Genomic DNA, 16,342 nt, shown 5'->3' with positions numbered 1-16,342 from the left:
TTAAAATCCTTTTCTGCCATACGTGATCACTGGTCACAGCCGGATCTGAGTTGTTTGGGGCTATACAAAAAAAATAATATATATATATATATATTAATTTTTATTTAAAAACTTAAAATTAATTACAATTTGTACTTAAATATAAATTTAATTAGATTGTTGTAAAAATAAATAAAATTAATCTAAATTACTATCATATATACAAATAATTTTAGATTTTTTAATTCTTTATGAATTTAATCATCCAAATCCAGAATTTTATTAGTTGTAGAAGGAAGAAAAAAACCCAACTCTAAGGGTGACTGGTTTTCCTGCTACCACCCGCAAACGCAGCTTTTGCGGTTGGTAGTAGTTGTTGGCGGTTTGCAACAATCACTCAAATCGCTCTAAACCACTTCAAACCGCTCCGAACCTCATAAATTCAAAAGCTGGCTCCAGTTAACGTTTGTGGTTGCGGGCGGTTGCGGGAGGGTAAATTGTTTTCTTTAAAAAAACCAATATATATACAAAAGTAAAAATATTTAATAAAAAATTTAAAATTAAAATTATAAATATACTAAAATATATCTATTATATTTTAATTAATATTCTAAAATTTTATAGTAAAAATAATTTCAATAAATTTTTTAAAAATTAAAATTATAACTTTCTAAATATAAATTTTATATTTATTATAATTTTTTGATTTTTGATATTTTTATAAGTATATTAAATATAAATATTATTATTTATTATTTGACCGTTACCACATTTGGTAGTTAACTAGTCATAAGTCTCCCGCAAACGCACTAATTTTTAACCGCAGTACCAGTCATACAAATCTTTTAAAACCGCTAGAAACCGCAACCGCCCGCATCCGCAAACTCCCACAACCGCAACCACTACGTTTAAACCAGTCAGGCCCTCTGTCCCAAATATTTTTGAAAAAACTACATAGATTAACCCTCAATTTTTTGAAAAAAAAATATTTTATTACTGAACCTTTTATAATCTCCAAAATTTTAAGACCGACTCTGCAAAAAAAAAAACTTATTTCTTTACTATCAAAATATATCTCCATTCTGCTATAGGATTCATCAAGGTACGCAAGATCTCTGAAGTTTGATGCCACTAAGAGTGAAAACAGTTATTTCATACCTAACATATCGTGATATGTTCAATTTATACCCGACTTATATGACCATGCAAAAAAATACATGTATTTTTGAAAAATTTAAATAACATACATTTTTTTACTTTTTTTTGGCGAACCAGTCGCCACATCAGCTGATCAGAGAAAGAATAATCATCGGAAGAACAAAGTCACCACGAAACAAAAAGACGCATGGCTAAAGCATTAGAAGCATAACCACCAGATAAAAGATAAGAAACACCTCACAAAGTGAACAATCACATACAATGCGCTCATGCTTGCGAAGAACCACAAAACTCTAAATAGAAGAAACCAAACCTCCAAAAGACTAACTCTACACACCTACACTAAGGGATGCATGAGAAGAAGATAAACAACCTGAATGGAGGGAGGAGGAGGAGGGGAGAATGGAAGCCAACCACCAAAAAACCAAAGCTTAAGCTTAAGATCATAAATAACCTTCCAAGCGTACAAAACATACACAGAAAAAACATTTTCCAAACCTGGAGTAGCAAATATGGCGAAAGAGAGAATCACAAGAGACATGATTAGCGATAAAAGGTGCAACGAGATGAGAGAACATAAAGATAGAAAGAGACAAAATGAAATCAACAAACCGTGGAGCCATCTTCAAGCTATGAAAAAGAGCATAGAAATCAAATCACCAAAATCCCGTCTTAAAAACCAAGACGAGCAAAGACTATTGACGGCAAATCAGCGACGAAGAAAACAACATCAATGACAACTAAACTCTGACTCAATCCAATGAGATGTAGTTTCTAACTGTAACCAAAACCTAAGGAAAAAGGAACAATATTGACCGAAATAACATACAACGCCGTAAGAAAAAACAGCACAACATGAAATTAATATGTATGATCAATAACAAATACCAAATAATCTCACAGAAAAAGAAGGTGAGGAAAAACAAGAATGTGAGTCTTTTCTCAGTGATTGTGAGAAGCACTGCACACAGGAGAGGTAAACGAAATATATAGATAGTGATAGCTCAAGGTCAAAAGATGGAAGGTAGTGCAAAAAAACACCTAAATGAATAATGTTAAAAAATGTGAAAAATTAAAATACAATTTTGACGCCGTTAATCGTAGAATCGACAAAGGCCTAAGACAAAGTAATTGAAATTCAGTATGTTTTACATCAGAAACTCACTTCACCTCTAACAAGTAGTATTATACATACAACAACACATTGTTAAAAAGACAAAAACTTAATATATTAACTTATTACCTACTATTACATAACATAAAAAAATATCAAATAATGCTCTTCACAAATAAATACTGACTACATAATCACATCATAAAAAAATAATATTTAAGAACAATAAAACAATATTCCGCGTGAAGCGCAAACTAGTAAGTGATAAATTTGTTATAATGTTTCGATCCTATCAGTTATTCTTATGTTAATCTTGGTTATGTTTTTGTATATAAATTTTTTAGATCAATTGTATTTTACGAGATTGATCTTGATTATGTGGTTATGCGAATAGTTTATTTCAAGAGATTAAGAATTTGTTATATGTTAACATAAATTCTTTAAATGTAAACAACATAACCAAGATTAATCGAGATTAACACGACTGCAACACTAGCATTGAATTTTAATCATTACAACACAATCTCTTATAAGGACATTAAATAATGAAATTCAATGCTAGTATGACAACCCATCCCGCTCACTCGGAATCCGGCTCACAGCCATACAGGGCACCGACCCCAACCCCTCCATTATGAGTTCTCTCTAACTCCATAATTAGGTTGTTGGTGAGTCTCGAACCCATGACCTCACCCTTTGACAACTCATCCTGGAGGAGTGTTGTTAAAGGGTGAGGTCATGGGTTCGAGACTCACCAACAACCTAATTATGGAGTTAGAGAGAACTCATAATGGAGGAATTGGGGTCGGTGCCCTGCAGGGCTGTGAGCCGGATTCCGAGTGAGCGGGATGGGTTGTCACATAAAAGTCTGGGTTCCAACATTCACATCATGCTCCACTCTTGCAGCATAAAGCCCACCAGTACTCTTATCCACAATCACCTTATCTTCACCAACATACTTAGTTCATGTGTGATTTGGCACTACGCCATGGAAATAGCTGGTAATCACACCGCCAGCCAAGCAGACAAAAGACCTTCCCTGAGCGATTTCCCCCTCCTCCGGAGGTGTATATGCTGCTAGATCTTTACCACTCTCTTTATCAGACACATTATCAACCACATTGCCGGCCACGTTACTCATAGGTGGAATGAGATTTACAAACTTCTTACGTCCTTGCCTCGACTTCTGCCTCTATTTTGAACCTTTATCTGCAGGACTAGCAAAGCGCTTTCTCTCCCTAGGTAAATGCAGAGCGACCGTACTTGCCGCAAGACTCACATTTCAACGGCAGCCAAGGATAGGAGACTGAGATGTCAACTTCCCTTCCATTTGAGAAACCAGAGATGATGTTAGTCAGGAGCTTCTTCGTTAAGTCAACTATGACATACAACTTCGCAACCTGGAAATTTTCCTTCTGCTCAGTTTCTGGTGCAAGAGATACCGGCTTTCCCCACTGCGGTGGCCAGTCTACTTAAGTTTTCTTTGTTGAATAACAGATACAGAACTCCCCGAAGCTCAACCGGCACAACTGCATTGGTCAGAGGCCCCTCCTCGTGAGTAAACTTAGGCGACCATGGAGCCACAAACATCGGGTATTCAACAATGTTCCAACACGTCCTCCCCAAGAGTATCTCCCTGGTTTTGACGTTCGTCACTTTTAGAAGGTATTCACCTTGCCCAACATTGTGTACAAAGATTCTCGGACCAGTCTTAGCCCATATATAATTTACTACTCCAATAATTCGTCCCATTGAAGGGCAATCACCGGGAAATCTTGCAAAGATGAACTCGCGAAACTCTTCCTTGGCTGCTGCGATGTTATCATCCGGGATGAGGACAAACGGAGCACACGAGACATGTTCTACTGGCGTGCCTATCTCTTCCAAAGTTGCACTCTTTAAGAAGACTAGCATACCTCTTTACTCCAGCAGCTTCATTCGAGCGCACATCCTGACGCAGTGAGCTCTCATCTGAATTGATTATAGGAATGACTCCCGTAGATACCTCTTCACCAATGATAGCGGGAGTAGAAGTGTTATCAGCAACCGTACTGGTGATAACTGCAGTCAGACCCAACGATAAGACCGGAATTGGGGAGACAGGAGAAACAACTACGAAATCCGTAGAAAAAGTAGAACTGGTGGGATTAACAACCTCCTTAGCTTTAGTTTTTGTCATTTTTACCACTTTGGTGGTGGTTACAGCATCAGCACATGGAGCACTGGCGAGAGATGATGACTTCTTCAACGACTTTACGAAAATGGACGATTTCATGGAGCTCTAAAGACGAACCATTTTAGAAGATCTATTGAAGGACCGATTATGCTTCTTCTTTTTTTTTTTAGGTGGCATGACAGAGGAGAGGGAGACAATGTTTTTACTACATGCTGACATCTAGTTTTTTATACAACAAAAAAAGCTTTTTATACAACACTGCTAAATATGAAAATGGAATATTACCCTATTATAAAATCAAGAAAATAATATTCCTGTTGTTTCATATTTTTTTCTGTTTTGAATGTTGTCGCTACATACCGTGTACTTTAAGTATGTAGTTTATTTCTTAACGATACTTAAGCATGTAGGTTACATCAATATATAGCCCCAATGACATGTTTTGAAACATTTGTCGTTACCAATAACATCTAAAATATTCGTTTTCCTAGCATAAATTCCGGGAAGAGAATTTGTACTCCCTACACACAACATATACCCTATTTGCACTCCATACCCTATTTCCCACCAATTTTTTTCCCCCCATCATCACCATTTTCCCTCAACTCTATGGTATCCCACTTCTTTTTGTATATTGAGCTAATTTACTCTTCCGGGAACAGCATGTGATGAAGGGATATATTTTACATTTGATTTTAGTTAATTATTACTACTAATAAACAAAGAAAAATTATTCTATTTCATAGTTATAAATTCATTAAAGGTCGATTTCGGTGTGTGTAACTAAAAACAGATGGACACTTTCATTCAAATATTATTCATATAGTAATTATGAAAATTTATTATGTTAACGTGGACAAGAGTAGTCGCTTCTTCCTCCTTGGAAATAAAAATAACGCATGTTCATACGAATCGAGAAAAAAATAGTACAGTACATTCAAAATCCTCAGAATAAACAAAAACGAATTTCCCTCTCTAACGATTTTTTTTACCACTATATCTTATATACCGAAGTCTAGAAATGTCCGTGCGCGTCACCTTGCAAAGGTGCTCAATCACGTGAGGTTAGCTCATCCTATGTAAACTGTTTTGATCCTTATTACTAAATAGCTATTGAGGCTGGTCAAGTCAAGTAGAAGCAAATTTAATTAAATCTATACTTTAAATGTAAAAAATATGAATTCAAGATAATTTGTAACTTTTATACGAGATCATTAATTTTATAATAGTATGATATCAAAAGTGGGCCTAAGGGAGATTGAAAATGATCAGCTCAAATAATTAAAATTTTAATATACATAAAAAGCAAGCAAGTAAAACAACATTTCAAAATAAAATAATAAAAATATAACCATTTCATCTCAAAATTCAATATATAAACCCTCTTCCACCATCTTCTACTTCCTCACAAACAACATTTCCCACACAAAAATGGCACCAATAAAAGATCTCATATCCAAGTTCTCAGATTTCAAGAACAACAAGAAACTTATTATCTCCTCCGCCGTCTTAGCTTTGGTGCTATTTTCCGCCGTCGTTGGAATCGCCGTAACAAAATCTAACCAAACCAAAAACCAAAAAATCCCAACGCTAACTCCTACATCACACGCCGTTTTAAAGTCCGTTTGCAGCTCAACCCTTTACCCGGAGCTCTGTTTCTCCGCCGTGGCAGCCACCGGGAAAAAGTTGACGTCAGATAAGGACGTCATTGAAGCGTCGCTGAACCTAACCACAAACGCCGTGAAACACAATTACTTCGCCGTCAAGAAGCTTATCACTAAAAGAAAAGGCTTGACGGCGCGTGAGGTAACAGCGCTTCATGATTGTTTGGAGATTATTGATGAGACGTTAGATGAGCTTCACGTGGCGCTGGAGGATCTTGATCAGTATCCTAAAGGAAAATCTCTGAGGAAACATGCTGATGATCTGAAAACCCTAATTAGCTCAGCCATTACTAACCAAGGGACTTGCCTTGACGGCTTCTCTTACGACAAAGCAGATCGGAAACTTCGCAAGGCCTTATTGAAGGGGCAGGTACACAAATTTAATATAAAGTTTAAATAAATATTTAAAATTAAATAGAGGTAAATGTATGAACTTATTATGCATTTATATACAGCATTTCTTTCAAACGAATAAAAACAAAATGTTACAGCTTATCAATGAACCGACCAAAACAGGTACATGTGGAGCACATGTGTAGTAACGCATTAGCAATGATCAAGAACATGACAGAAACCGACATAGCCAACTTCGAGCTGAAAGACAAGTCCAGCTCCACCAACAACCGCAAACTCAAAGAGGAGCTTACAGGCGACTTAGACGGAGAAGGCTGGCCAAACTGGTTATCCATCGGAGACAGAAGGCTTCTTCAAGGGTCAACGGGGGTTAATGCAGACGCCACGGTGGCGGCTGATGGAAGCGGTGACTTTACGACGGTTGCGGCGGCTGTAGCAGCTGCGCCGGAGAAGAGTAATAAGAGGTATGTGATACATATAAAAGCAGGAGTTTATAGAGAGAATGTGGAAGTGTCGAAGAAGAAGAAGAATATAATGTTTTTAGGAGATGGTCGAGGAAAGACTATTATCACCGGAAAAAGAAACGTCGTTGATGGAAGCACCACTTTCCACTCAGCTACAGTTGGTATGTACTCTCTCTCTGAATCTAAATAATTGATGTTTCTGTTTTTGTTTTCTATTAAAATCAATTATTCTAAATTTAAAGTAATACATTTAATTTTAAAATAAAATATAACTAAGTTAGAAAATATAAGTGGTAAATTTTTATTAGAAAAATAATAAAACATTAAACTAATTAAAAGAATACTCAGAAATAATAAACAAAAAGTGCATATTTATTTTGTTTAGTAAGTACATGTGAAAAATCTAAAACATTAACTTTTTAATATTCCAATTATTCATTTTTCTTTTTTAAAATTCTTCATCATGAAACTTTTAACAAATTTAATGTTTTTTTTATAATTTTATAAAATTCCAAAATAGTACTTTCGAGGACTTTCGGTATATGTATCATGTAACATCACATGAGAGACATTTTCACGTTAATTTATGTTTTGTTTTCTCGTGAATGTAGCTGCCGTTGGTGAAAGATTCTTAGCGCGTGATATCACGTTCCAAAACACGGCTGGTCCGTCAAAGCATCAAGCTGTGGCTCTCCGGGTCGGGTCAGACTTCTCGGCTTTCTACAACTGTGACATGTTAGCTTATCAAGACACACTTTACGTTCACTCCAACCGTCAGTTCTTTGTCAAATGTCACATAGCTGGAACCGTTGATTTCATCTTCGGAAATGCAGCCGCGGTTTTACAAGACTGTGTTATAAACGCACGCAGACCGAACTCCAACCAGAAAAACATGGTCACGGCTCAGGGCCGGTCCGACCCGAACCAAAACACTGGTATTGTGATTCAGAACTGTAAGATTGGTGCCACGTCGGATCTTATGGCCGTGAAAGGAAGTTTTTCGACGTATCTTGGCCGTCCTTGGAAACAATATTCAAGGACAGTGATAATGCAGTCGGATATATCCGACGTGATCCGACCCGAAGGATGGCTTGAGTGGAGTGGAGATTTTGCGTTGGATACTCTGACTTATAGAGAGTATTTGAATAGAGGAGCAGGGTCTGGAACTGCAAATAGAGTAAAGTGGAAGGGTTATCAGGTGATTACAAATGTAACAGAGGCTCAGCAGTATACGGCTGGTCAGTTTATTGGTGGTGAAGGCTGGTTAGGTTCGACCGGTTTCCCTTTCTCGCTAAGTCTTTGATATTTTTATCATTTGAATTATTAATTTATGTTCCATTATTAATCAATAAACTATGAATTTGATAAAGTTACTCTTATAAGGTTAATCCATGGCAAAGTTAGCATACCTAGTTTTATCTTCTCATATCAATATCAATTTTCATGTCATTCTCCTGAACCAAGGCAAGGTTCAACCTATAAACCCGGGTAGAATGAAACCGACTTAAACCAAACCAAACCGAGATTCAAACTTTATAAACTCCATTAATGGAATAAAATTAACACACAGCTCCGGAGTGATATAGTTTCAAAGCCTACATAACTGGATAATACCGGATTGATTAACTGGTTCGGATTCATCAAATAATATAACCAGGACTCATGTGTTCGGAGCCCAATCTTGGTGCTGTCACTTGTCGGATTTAAGGCCTCAATAGATTTAGATGGACCACTTGTTAGACATGCACATGGCCATTTCAATGTTGCAAGATAATCTTCTTTTTTGTATACAGTTTTCTTCCTGTTTGTATTCATTTTCATGTTGTATTATTCTTCTTTCCAATGTGTATACTTGAAAATTTTACCAGTAGTCACTTGAATGTGTTCCTCCCTTTGGTCCTACTACGAAATAAAGGGATTTGACTTCTGACTTATTTTGGGTTATTACACTTTAATATGAACTTTAATTATGCGTTATGAATGGGGTTTAGAAGAGACATGGTATTGTTGCACTTGATTGGATAGACAAAAAAGGTTGCGTAAATGGAGATTAGTATAGTTTATAATAAAGTTACGTAATTAAATAGTTAAAACTTAATCATGAATCTCCCACATGCAAATAGATCAACTGTCACACACGCGCACACACCAAGAAAGCACCATGGAGCTAGCGAAGTCACATTCAATATATTCACACTTTTGCTTGGTTCCACTCTTCTTTATAAAAGACAACAAACAACACATGTTCCTCTGACAGAACAACAACAGAACACAAAAATAAACTTTGTAGTAAGAGCAACATTATCGGGCGGCCCTTGGCCCGTCCCGAACACTATTTGGGCTAAAAAGAAAATCAAAAAGAAAAGATTTTGTTTGGTCCGGGCCTTAATTAAGGTCTTTTTTGACGCGTCCCGTGAGCAACGTGGCAGCACAGGAGAGGGAGATGTAAACGAAGTCGATGAAACCTATTCCGTGTGTTTCTCCTCTTTTGTCGAAACTGAAGCGAAATCGATTCACCGCTGTCGATCTGATTCGCCTCAATCCGCTTCTCCTCGATCCGTTTCTCTTCGCTCTGTTTCCTCTCCGACATCGATTCAGTCCACCTCCGAACAGTTTCCTTTGGACATCGATTCAGAGTCGACCCAAACTTGGGAAGGTATGTGTCTAACCTCCATTGTAATTTTGAGAAACCGAGTAGGGGTGTGTAGATTCAATGGTTGTTTGTTGTTTGGTTGTTTGTTGATTAAATGATTGATTTGATTCGCTCTTCTCGTTCGTTGTTTGATATGCTCCGCTCTTGTGATTGAAGTGGTTGTGAACGGAATAGATATATAAAAATGTATTGATTCGTTGGTTCTTTGATGCTTGCAAAAACTTTAAGATTGAATGGCTGTGAATGAAAACTCGTATAGATTGATCGATAATTCGTATAGCTTCTAAGCTCGGGTCTTCTGTATATATTTGATGTAATGGTTGTTTCATAATTAATATTCGTATAGCTTTATTGAAAATTCGTATAGCTTCTGTACCTTTCAAAATCGGATAGGTTGATAGAATTATTTGGTCTGTTATCAGTTAAAATTTGAAGTATTTTAAACAACTTAGAATTATGGTTTACATCTCTTCACTCTTTACTCAACTAGAGTGACACCTCCTTAATTTCACTCTTTACTCTAGTAGACTCACACTTCTTTACGTCTTTACTGAACTAGACAAACTAGTTCTACTGTCGTCGTTACTTGAAACCGTAGATAGGTTAGTAATAAGTTCAGATTAGACATATATGGTTTATGGTTAGTCTTTATGTAGAAACTTAATACTCTTCACCAGCTAATATTAAACTCCCATCTCAATCCCCTTAAATATACACACCTGCCTTCTCTCTTCTATCCATCTCCTAATCTACAACTCTCTCTCAAATATTTATCTTGTAAAAGTCGTATGGGTTCAAGAAATTTTCAAAGTCAGTCCTCTAGTTACGTAGGACTGCTTAACAGTCAACAAGGAAGTCGTGTGAATGAAAACTTTCCATATGAAAGTTTTCATTCAACTGTCAACTTTGGAGAATCGGAGATCCCTCCCTTTAGTTCACAACAAGCTGAACAGACGGCAGTAGACACATCAGTGGACCGTAATGCTAGACGCAAATGGGGCACAGCTGATGACGCGGTTCTAATCTCTGCTTGGCTTAACACTTCGAAGGATGCCGTTGTTGGAAATGAGCAGAAGTTGGGGGCCTTCTGGAAACGGGTTGGAGATTATTATGCTGCAAGTCCTCATGGGCAACAGGAGGGTGAAAAGAGAGGGGATCTTACTTGTAAGAAGAGATGGCACAGAATAAACGATCAAGTTACAAAGTTCTGTGGGGCTTACTCCGCGGCAGAGAGACAAATTGGGAGTGGTGAGAGTGACACTGATGTTCTAAAGAAGGCTCACGACATCTTCTACTCAGATCAGCAAAGCAAGTTTACACTTGAGCATGCTTGGTGCGTGTTGCGCTTTGAACAAAAATGGCTTAGCCTCAACACTCCTAAAGCCACTCACACTTCAAAGAGGAAGGATGGTGAGACAGATACAAGCGCCGCTGTCCCTGATCACGAAATCCGGCCTGAAGGTTGCAAGGCGGCTAAACAAAAAAGGTCGACTGTTCAAGGCAAGTCTGTTGCTGAGTATACAACCATATGGGAAATGAAGAAAGAGGATTTGGCTACGCAGGAGAGACTGTCCAAGCTAGCTATACTTGACACTCTCCTTGCGAGGAAAGAACCATTAAGTGAGGCGGAGGAGGTTGTGAAGAATAAGTTGCTAGCCAAGTATTTCTGAAAGATTAGGATCTAATCTTATAAGTCTCTGTTTTAAAATCCATGTTTTAGTTCTCTGTTATAATGTAGTTCATGCGGCTCTTATTAATAATAACAATGTCTTTTTTATGTTCTTTCTGGTCTTCTCTTGCGGGTCTTGTTTATATGTCGTATGCAACCACAAAAATTACTATGTGTATCTAATAATTACTTGCGTGTTTTGCTTATATGTCGTCGAGTATTTAATAATCAATATGTGTTTATGCAGGTAGACATAAACATGGGACTCCACAGCTACAGCCAGCCTTCGCAGTCTGACGATATATTTTGCAACTCAGAGGACGGTAGCTTCAGCGAGATGGAAGATCTCATTCGACGTGACCAAGCTGAGTTAAGCTTACACGCTAGTTCACAGGTTCAGTATCCTCCTCAACCAGAGGTTGAGTTTGGCATCCCACAAACTTGTTACTGCGGTGCTAAGCCTCTCCTTGCAACATCTCGGACTGATCCAGGTTAAGTAAAATCTCGTCTAGTCTTGTAAAGGGTAATCACCTCCTGATATACTGTCTTCTTCATAGTCTTGCGTGTGTGTTCACCACAGGTAGACGAATCTACACATGTGAGAACGTGGACGATGGAGAGTGCCATGTTTGGAAATGGTGGGATGAAGCCATGATGGAAGAGATGCGAGCCCGAGATCGACATGTGATTCAGCTAGAGGAAAAGGTGGACAATCTTTCACTTTGCAGTGACATCGAGACTGACCAGCGACTGGTTAGAGTTGAGAAAATGGTGGGTGATATAGGAAAGGAACAATCCAAGCTTAGGCTGGGATTTGAGTACTTTGTAAGTGCAATGATTGTGGTGACAGTTTTACTTGGAATTGTGCTGATGGTTAAGTAAATGAAGATGGTGATGTATTGAACTATATGTAATATGATGTATGGACTTCGAACTTTATGTAATATGATGTATTGACTATGACTTCTCTCAATCGTATTATGTCTTGTAATGTATCAGACTTTATAGTGTAAGTGTTTTGTTATGTAGTTTTTTTGCATTTTAACGCATAGATTTGCATGGCCACAGAAACAGGTTGCGTTGATTTCAAATATACAATTATATCAGAACATGTACTTTCCATTGTTTGTTTGTATCACGGGAAAGAAAGCTTTAAGTCACAAGATGAGATGAGAGTCACGAGATGAACTAAAGACCAATTATAAATAAGACACTTCTTCTTTCATAAACACTTGTACTTCTCTTTACATTCATATCTTCTTCTTTCTTTCATAACTTCGTTTTTCATAAACACTTCCACTTCTCCTTGTTTCATTCCTTTAAATTTCTTTTTAAAAATGGCATCTTCTTCCCATTATCATTACCATAGAGGAGGTGATGATAATGCATTTGAAGGCGTATTTGATGATATATTTGAAGATCTCGAAGCTATTCCCGAACCAAAAGAGCGAAAAAAACGTATTTTTATCGAGAGAAATCGGGAAGAAGGCCACAACAACCTTTGGAATGATTATTTTAGCGACACTCCAACATATCCGCACAATTTGTTCCGCCGACGATTTCGAATGAACAAGTCATTGTTCTTATATATTGTGCATCGTCTCTCTACTGAAGTTGAGTATTTTAAACCCAAAGAAGATGCAACCGGACGGTCTGGTTTATCGCCTCTCCAGAAATGTACCGCAGCAATTCGTCAATTGGCGTATGGTGGTGGAGCTGATCCCGTAGACGAATATATACGACTTGCTGAAACAACATCTCGTAAATGTTTGCACGAATTTACCGCCGGAATAATCCACTTGTTTGCCGATGAATACCTCAGACGTCCCACAGTGGAGGATCTTCGGAGACTACTCCATGAGGGTGAAGAACGGGGATTTCCCGGAATGATTGGAAGCATCGACTGTATGCATTGGGAGTGGAAGAATTGCCCCACTGCCTGGAAAGGAATGTATTCACGAGGAACCGGAAAACCAACAATTGTGTTGGAGGCCGTTGCTTCATATGACCTCTGGATATGGCACGCTTTCTTTGGCGCTCCAGGTACTTTGAACGATCTTAATATTCTGGATAGATCACCTGTTTTTGATGAAATTATTAACGGGAAAGCTCCCCAAGTAAACTACTATGTCAACGGAAGGGAATACAATTTGGCGTATTATCTGACAGATGGTATCTATCCAAAATGGGCGACTTTTATTCAGTCTATACGACTGCCACAGGGTGCAAAAAATTCTTTATTTGCTACGCGTCAAGAATCCGTTCGAAAAGATGTCGAGCGGGCCTTTGGGGTCCTCCAAGCTAGGTTCGCCGTTGTTAGAAATCCTTCTAATCTATGGGATAAAAACAAAATATCGAATATTATGCGAGCATGTCTCATACTCCATAATATGATTGTCCAAGATGAACGGAATTCAGATACTCTTGAAGAATTTCAAGATGACGATTTTACTTTTACCGTCAAAAAGGCTAAAAAACCCGGCAATATAATTGCTCGTCGTAAAGAAGTTCGGGATCCACATATCCATCAACAATTAAAAGAAGATTTGATTGAACATATATGGGATAAATTTGGACATCTTCCAAATTACATATAATGTGTTTTTGTTTTCTATGATTTAAATAAAATGTTTCTCTTATTTTATTTATGCATTTTGTAATTTTTTTCCACTCCTTTGTATTTTAATTTTCATGTTCTACGTATTTTAATTTTCAACTTTTCTTTATAATGTCATAAGTTATTCGATAATTTGTCTTCAATTAATAAAAAAAAATTAATTCACTAAGGGACTTTCATAAGTCCCACCAATAATCTAATTTCTAAGGGAAAATCCCTAAATATGACCTTAACTCACAAATAACCTTAAAATATTCTAAGGGCCAAAAAATCAAGTCCCACCTATAATGTTGCTCTAAGAACCCAGAAACCAAAAAAAGGAGCTTGCTTTAGGCAAGATTATGGATTCAGTGACATCCTTCAAAGGATATGGAAAAGTAGACGAAGCTCAAGATCTAGCGTTAAAGAAGAAGACAAGAAAACGTCTGATTCTCCTAACCGTCTCCGGCGTAATCCTCGTCGCGGTGATAATCGGCGCCGTGGTCGGCACCGTGGTCCACAACAAAAACAAGAACTCAACCGAGCCAACACCGAGCTCACCTCCCGAGTTAACACCATCCACATCGCTTAAAACCATTTGCAGCGTGACACGTTACCCCGAATCTTGCTTCAACAGTATCTCAAAGCTTCCATCTTCCAACACAACAGATCCAGAGGTTCTGTTTAAGCTCTCTTTGAAGGTAATCATCGACGAGCTCGATGGGATTTCCGATTTACCGGAGAAGCTATCGACGGAGACGGAGGACGAGAGGATCAAATCCGCGCTAAGGGTATGTGGGAATCTGATCGAAGACGCGTTAGATCGGCTCAACGACACCGTTTCGTCAATGGACGCGTCTGAAGACGGGAGCAAGAAGACTCTAAACTCATCGAGAATCAACGATCTCAAGACTTGGCTTAGCGCAACCGTGACGGATCACGAGACGTGTTTCGACGCGATAGACGAGTTAGCTACGAACAATACGGAGTACGCGAACTCGACGATCACGAAGCAGCTCAAATCCGCGATGAGCAGCTCCACCGAGTTCGCGAGCAACAGCCTGGCCATCGTGTCGAAGATCCTCGCCGCGATAAGCGACTTCGGGATTCCGATTCACGGAAGGAGACGGCTCTTGATGAGTCAGCAGCCCCCGGAGTGGGCGCGGCGGAGGCTGTTACAGACGGAGGGTCTGAAGCCTGATGTGACGGTGGCGGCTGATGGAAGCGGAGATGTGACTACGGTGAACGAAGCGGTGGCGATGGTGCCGAAGAAGAGCTTGAAGATGTTTGTGATCTATGTGAAAGCTGGGAGGTACGTTGAGAATGTGGTGATGGATAAGGGTAAGTGGAATGTTATGATCTACGGCGACGGGAAAGATAAAACTATTATCGCCGGCGGGAAGAACTTCATCGACGGGACTCCGACTTATGAAACGGCGACGTTTGGTAAGTTAAGTTATCCTTCTTTATTAAGACATTCGTTATGAAACGGTGGCGTTTTGGTTTATTTTTGGTTTTTTTTTTTACTTGTAGCTATACAAGGCAAAGGATTTATAATGAAGGACATCGCGATCATAAACACCTCCGGAGCAGCGAAACACCAGGCGGTGGCGTTCCGATCAGGCTCCGACTTCTCCGTTTATTACCAATGCTCCTTCGACGGTTTCCAAGACACGCTCTACCCTCACTCCAACCGCCAGTTCTACCGCAACTGCGACGTCACCGGCACCATCGACTTCATCTTCGGAAGCGCCGCCGTGGTTTTCCAAGACTGCAAGATCATGCCACGTCAGCCTCTCGGGAACCAGTTCAACACCATAACGGCTCAGGGGAAGAAAGACCCGAACCAGAACTCAGGCATGTCGATCCAGCGATGCACTATCTCCGCCAACGGGAATGTGACCGCTCCGACGTATCTTGGCCGGCCGTGGAAGGATTTTTCCACGACGGTGATTATGGAGACGGAGATTGGACCGGTGGTTAAAGCTACCGGGTGGATGTCGTGGGTTAACGGCGTTGATCCGCCGGCGAGTATTGTGTACGGTGAGTACAAGAATACGGGTCCTGGTTCGGATGTGGCAATGAGAGTTAAATGGGCTGGGTATAAAGCGGTTATGACGGCGGATGAGGCAGCTAAGTTTACGGTGGCAACGCTTTTACATGGCGGTGATTGGATACCGGCCACGGGAGTGACCCATCAGCTATCTTGATTTTAGTGAGATTATGATTGATTACTTGGATTTTATAGATTTTGTTTTATATGTGAGAACATCCGGTTTCGATCTACTTTTTAAATTTGTTTGACACGGTTGTATGGTCTGTATTTTGTCCAACTGAGTTGTACTTTGTGATATGAGATAATAGTTGAAGTTTTATAATCCGAGAATTTACTAAATTATACGTTTGGTTGTTTGGATATTTATTCGGATGCTGGTAAGGTTTTTGAATTCATTTTATATATATGCATTTATATTTTTCCGAGTTTTATATAATTTAGTTTTAAATTTACTTTGAT

At 38.8% G+C, this 16,342-nt stretch overlaps 4 protein-coding genes across 4 annotated transcripts; all 4 read left to right on the top strand.

The window, feature by feature from the left end:
• The first annotated feature begins 5,797 nt into the window (after positions 1-5,797).
• LOC125601683 (pectinesterase 2-like) lies at positions 5,798-8,278 on the top strand. Its single transcript, XM_048773726.1, has 3 exons — positions 5,798-6,461; positions 6,608-7,070; positions 7,521-8,278. Exons 1-3 carry the CDS (start codon positions 5,859-5,861, stop codon positions 8,210-8,212), a joined length of 1,758 nt encoding a protein of 585 aa, XP_048629683.1. The 5' UTR covers positions 5,798-5,858; the 3' UTR covers positions 8,213-8,278.
• A 606-nt stretch (positions 8,279-8,884) lies between these two features.
• On the top strand, positions 8,885-12,128 carry LOC111208291. The gene is made up of 2 exons (XM_048773719.1): positions 8,885-9,565; positions 11,479-12,128. Exons 1-2 carry the CDS (start codon positions 9,368-9,370, stop codon positions 11,725-11,727), a joined length of 447 nt encoding a protein of 148 aa, XP_048629676.1. The 5' UTR covers positions 8,885-9,367; the 3' UTR covers positions 11,728-12,128.
• A 440-nt stretch (positions 12,129-12,568) lies between these two features.
• Positions 12,569-13,828, top strand: LOC125601681 (protein ALP1-like). The gene has a single exon (XM_048773724.1). The coding sequence runs from the start codon at positions 12,569-12,571 to the stop codon at positions 13,826-13,828; it is 1,260 nt and encodes a 419-aa protein (XP_048629681.1).
• A 321-nt stretch (positions 13,829-14,149) lies between these two features.
• Positions 14,150-16,205, top strand: LOC125601677 (pectinesterase 1-like). Its single transcript, XM_048773717.1, has 2 exons — positions 14,150-15,273; positions 15,361-16,205. Exons 1-2 carry the CDS (start codon positions 14,190-14,192, stop codon positions 16,035-16,037), a joined length of 1,761 nt encoding a protein of 586 aa, XP_048629674.1. The 5' UTR covers positions 14,150-14,189; the 3' UTR covers positions 16,038-16,205.
• The last annotated feature ends 137 nt before the right edge of the window (positions 16,206-16,342 follow it).

The sequence above is a fragment of the Brassica napus genome, unplaced genomic scaffold (genome assembly GCF_020379485.1).
Source record: "Brassica napus cultivar Da-Ae unplaced genomic scaffold, Da-Ae ScsIHWf_262;HRSCAF=435, whole genome shotgun sequence".
Classification (NCBI taxonomy): Eukaryota; Viridiplantae; Streptophyta; class Magnoliopsida; order Brassicales; family Brassicaceae; genus Brassica; species Brassica napus.
Note: the sequence above shows the minus strand (reverse complement) of the source record. Positions and strands in the feature narration are given on the sequence as shown.

What these genes read in the sequence shown, in the direction of transcription:
- LOC111208291 (XM_048773719.1), top strand. Translation starts at nt 9,368, where the DNA reads ATGAAACCTATTCCGTGTGTTTCTCCTCTTTTGTCGAAACTGAAGCGA. An exon ending in GTCGACCCAAACTTGGGAAG is followed by an intron (nt 9,566 to 11,478) that starts GTATGTGTCTAA and finishes GTGTTTATGCAG; the next exon opens with GTAGACATAAACATGGGACT.
- LOC125601681 (XM_048773724.1), top strand. Translation starts at nt 12,569, where the DNA reads ATGGCATCTTCTTCCCATTATCATTACCATAGAGGAGGTGATGATAAT.
- LOC125601683 (XM_048773726.1), top strand. Translation starts at nt 5,859, where the DNA reads ATGGCACCAATAAAAGATCTCATATCCAAGTTCTCAGATTTCAAGAAC. An exon ending in AGGCCTTATTGAAGGGGCAG is followed by an intron (nt 6,462 to 6,607) that starts GTACACAAATTT and finishes CGACCAAAACAG; the next exon opens with GTACATGTGGAGCACATGTG. An exon ending in TTTCCACTCAGCTACAGTTG is followed by an intron (nt 7,071 to 7,520) that starts GTATGTACTCTC and finishes TCGTGAATGTAG; the next exon opens with CTGCCGTTGGTGAAAGATTC.
- LOC125601677 (XM_048773717.1), top strand. Translation starts at nt 14,190, where the DNA reads ATGGATTCAGTGACATCCTTCAAAGGATATGGAAAAGTAGACGAAGCT. An exon ending in TTATGAAACGGCGACGTTTG is followed by an intron (nt 15,274 to 15,360) that starts GTAAGTTAAGTT and finishes TTTTACTTGTAG; the next exon opens with CTATACAAGGCAAAGGATTT.